Here is a 2,312-nt window from a genome sequence, read left to right as displayed (position 1 = left end):
CTCCTCTCGTGTTCGTTGAAAAGGTGGTGCGAGATCGCGAGGGAATTGGGGTGGAGGAAGGGAGGGGCCGCGACGCGCGGCTAGATCCTGCCGGCAACGAGGGAGGGAGGGGCCGCGACGAGCGGCTAGATCCTGCCGGCGAGGATTAAAACCGTAGCGGCGGCGAGGAATAAACCCTAGCGAACGGGATAAATATCGAACCGAAAATAGCCCTGAAATTCGTACCGATAATACCCTCGAAATATTTGGGAGGGAAAATCAGATCAGTTCGAAATATTTTTTTCTCCCGAAAATGCCCCTCGGGGTCTGATTGACATCAGCGTATTGCATCGGATCTGGACCGTCGAATTCGCTCCGGCGGACGGTCCATATCGTCCGGATGCACTGTAAAATGACTCTTTTTCATGGAGTGGTGCGCACAGCCTACGTTCACGCAGGTTCTACAAGGGAAGAACCTTGGAATCACCCAAATCTGCGTCCTCTCCGTTGATGGGCTCGCCGGACACCTCCTCCAGCGACCTCCCGTTCGGCTCAGGCAGGAGACAGGTGAAAATTATTCCCAACACATTGCACGCGGCCAGCACGAACAGTGAGGCACGCACGCCGATACCCGACGGGTACCCGGTCTCCGTCTCATTGCTGCCGTCCGCCCTCTGCGAGGCGTACAGGAAGCCAAACGTCCCGACAATGGCGCCGACCTTGCCTGCCGCTGATGATATCCCGTGGCAAGTCGTCCGGACGTGCGCCGGAAAAATCTCGGCCGGTATGATGAAGGTGGTGCTGTTGGGCCCGAAGTTGGCAAAGAAGAAGGTGAAGGCGTACATGACCACCAGCCAGATTCGCCGGCCAGGCTGCGTCAGTTGGTGGTAGAAGCCGGCCACGACGAGCATGAGACCCTTCATCATGGTGAAGCCGAGGAACTGGATGGCCTTCCGCCCGACGACGTCCACAAAGGCGATGGTGAACCAGTAGCCAGGTAGTGTGCCGCAGAGCGCGATGATCGCCTGCGCACGGGCGACGCGGTACGCTTCCTCGAGCGCGCTCATGCTGTTTGCCTCGGGGATCCACTTGATGTCCCTGAAGATCTCCTCCTGGAGAATGATCTGGGAGTAGAAGACGATGTCGAGCACGAACCAGGACGCAACGGCGCCGACGAGATGCCAGCCGTGGCGGCGGGCGAAACGGCGGGAGAAGACGCCGTAGTCCCTGTCCTTGGTGAAGCCCTCGATCTTGTCCTGCTCGCCGCTGAATTCCACCTTGAGCACCTTGGACATGTCGCGCGCGGCCTTCTCGGCGTCGCGCGCGACCAGCGCCGTATAGCGCGCCGTCTCCGGCATCATCACCCTCCAGCGGTAGGTGAAGACGGCTGGGATGGCGCCCACCATGAGGATGATGCGCCACACGTAGTCAGCCTGCGGCGGGACCGAGGCCATGTGGTCTTCTGCGTACGCCGGAGGGTTGAAGCGCGCCTGGAACGTGGCGGAGACGACCAAGGTGACAATGCAACCTGCAAGGATGCCAAACCCTTCCATGGCAAACACGGCCGCGATGAGGCTCCCGCGCGTCCTCTTGTTGGAGTACTCGGAAATGATGGTCGCGGAGAGCGGATAGTCTCCGCCGATGCCGACGCCGAGCCAGAAGCGGAAGAAGCAGAGCGTGGCCATAACGCCGTCGGCCGTGTTCCCGAACGACAAGCCGGAGAGGAAGGAGCCCATGATCATGAGCATGATGGTCTTGCCGTAGAACATCTTCCGGCCGACCTTGTCGCCGAGCCAGCCAAACAAGAGCTGGCCCACGATCATGCCGCAGAAGGTGACGCCGTTGATGGCCGCCTCGATCCGCCGGGGGAGCATCCCGGGCTCTCGTTGGCCCGGGACTTGGTAATAGATGCGTCCGAGGAGCTTGGTGACTAGGGTGATGCAGAAGATGTCGTAGGCGTCGGCGAAGAAGCCCATGCCGGCGATCACCACCGCCCACGCGTGGTACCTCTGCGTCCTCGCCACGTCCAGCGCGTGAAGCACCTGCAGCTGCTGCCGTGCCATCGCCGGCCGTCTCCACGTCCACACTTCTTGGCCGGTGCAAAACAGGATTCAGGACGGCCGTCGATCGTGTGTGTACAGGGAATGTGAGCCAAGTAACCATAGGCGAGCACGGGGGTTATATAAGCCGGCTTATTGCTTTGCTTCGTCTAGATGTGCCAAATGGAAACAATAGCAAGATACGAGGGTGGTATGGCTGCATGTGGCTATCTTGTAGCATGTGCATGTACAAGACAATGAACTTGCTGAATGCTGGGAGAACGAACAAAGGGG

At 59.8% G+C, this 2,312-nt stretch overlaps 1 protein-coding gene across 1 annotated transcript; it reads right to left on the bottom strand.

The window, feature by feature from the left end:
- Positions 1-250: 250 nt before the first annotated feature.
- On the bottom strand, positions 251-2,117 carry LOC109773182 (probable inorganic phosphate transporter 1-4). Its single transcript, XM_020331879.3, has one exon. It carries the CDS (start codon positions 2,040-2,042, stop codon positions 441-443), a length of 1,602 nt encoding a protein of 533 aa, XP_020187468.1. The 5' UTR covers positions 2,043-2,117; the 3' UTR covers positions 251-440.
- Between the last annotated feature and the right edge of the window lie 195 nt (positions 2,118-2,312).

This window comes from Aegilops tauschii, chromosome 6 (assembly GCF_002575655.3).
Source record: "Aegilops tauschii subsp. strangulata cultivar AL8/78 chromosome 6, Aet v6.0, whole genome shotgun sequence".
NCBI lineage: Eukaryota > Viridiplantae > Streptophyta > Magnoliopsida > Poales > Poaceae > Aegilops > Aegilops tauschii.
The sequence above is the reverse complement of the archived record's forward strand: the minus strand, read 5'-3'. Positions and strand labels throughout refer to the sequence as shown.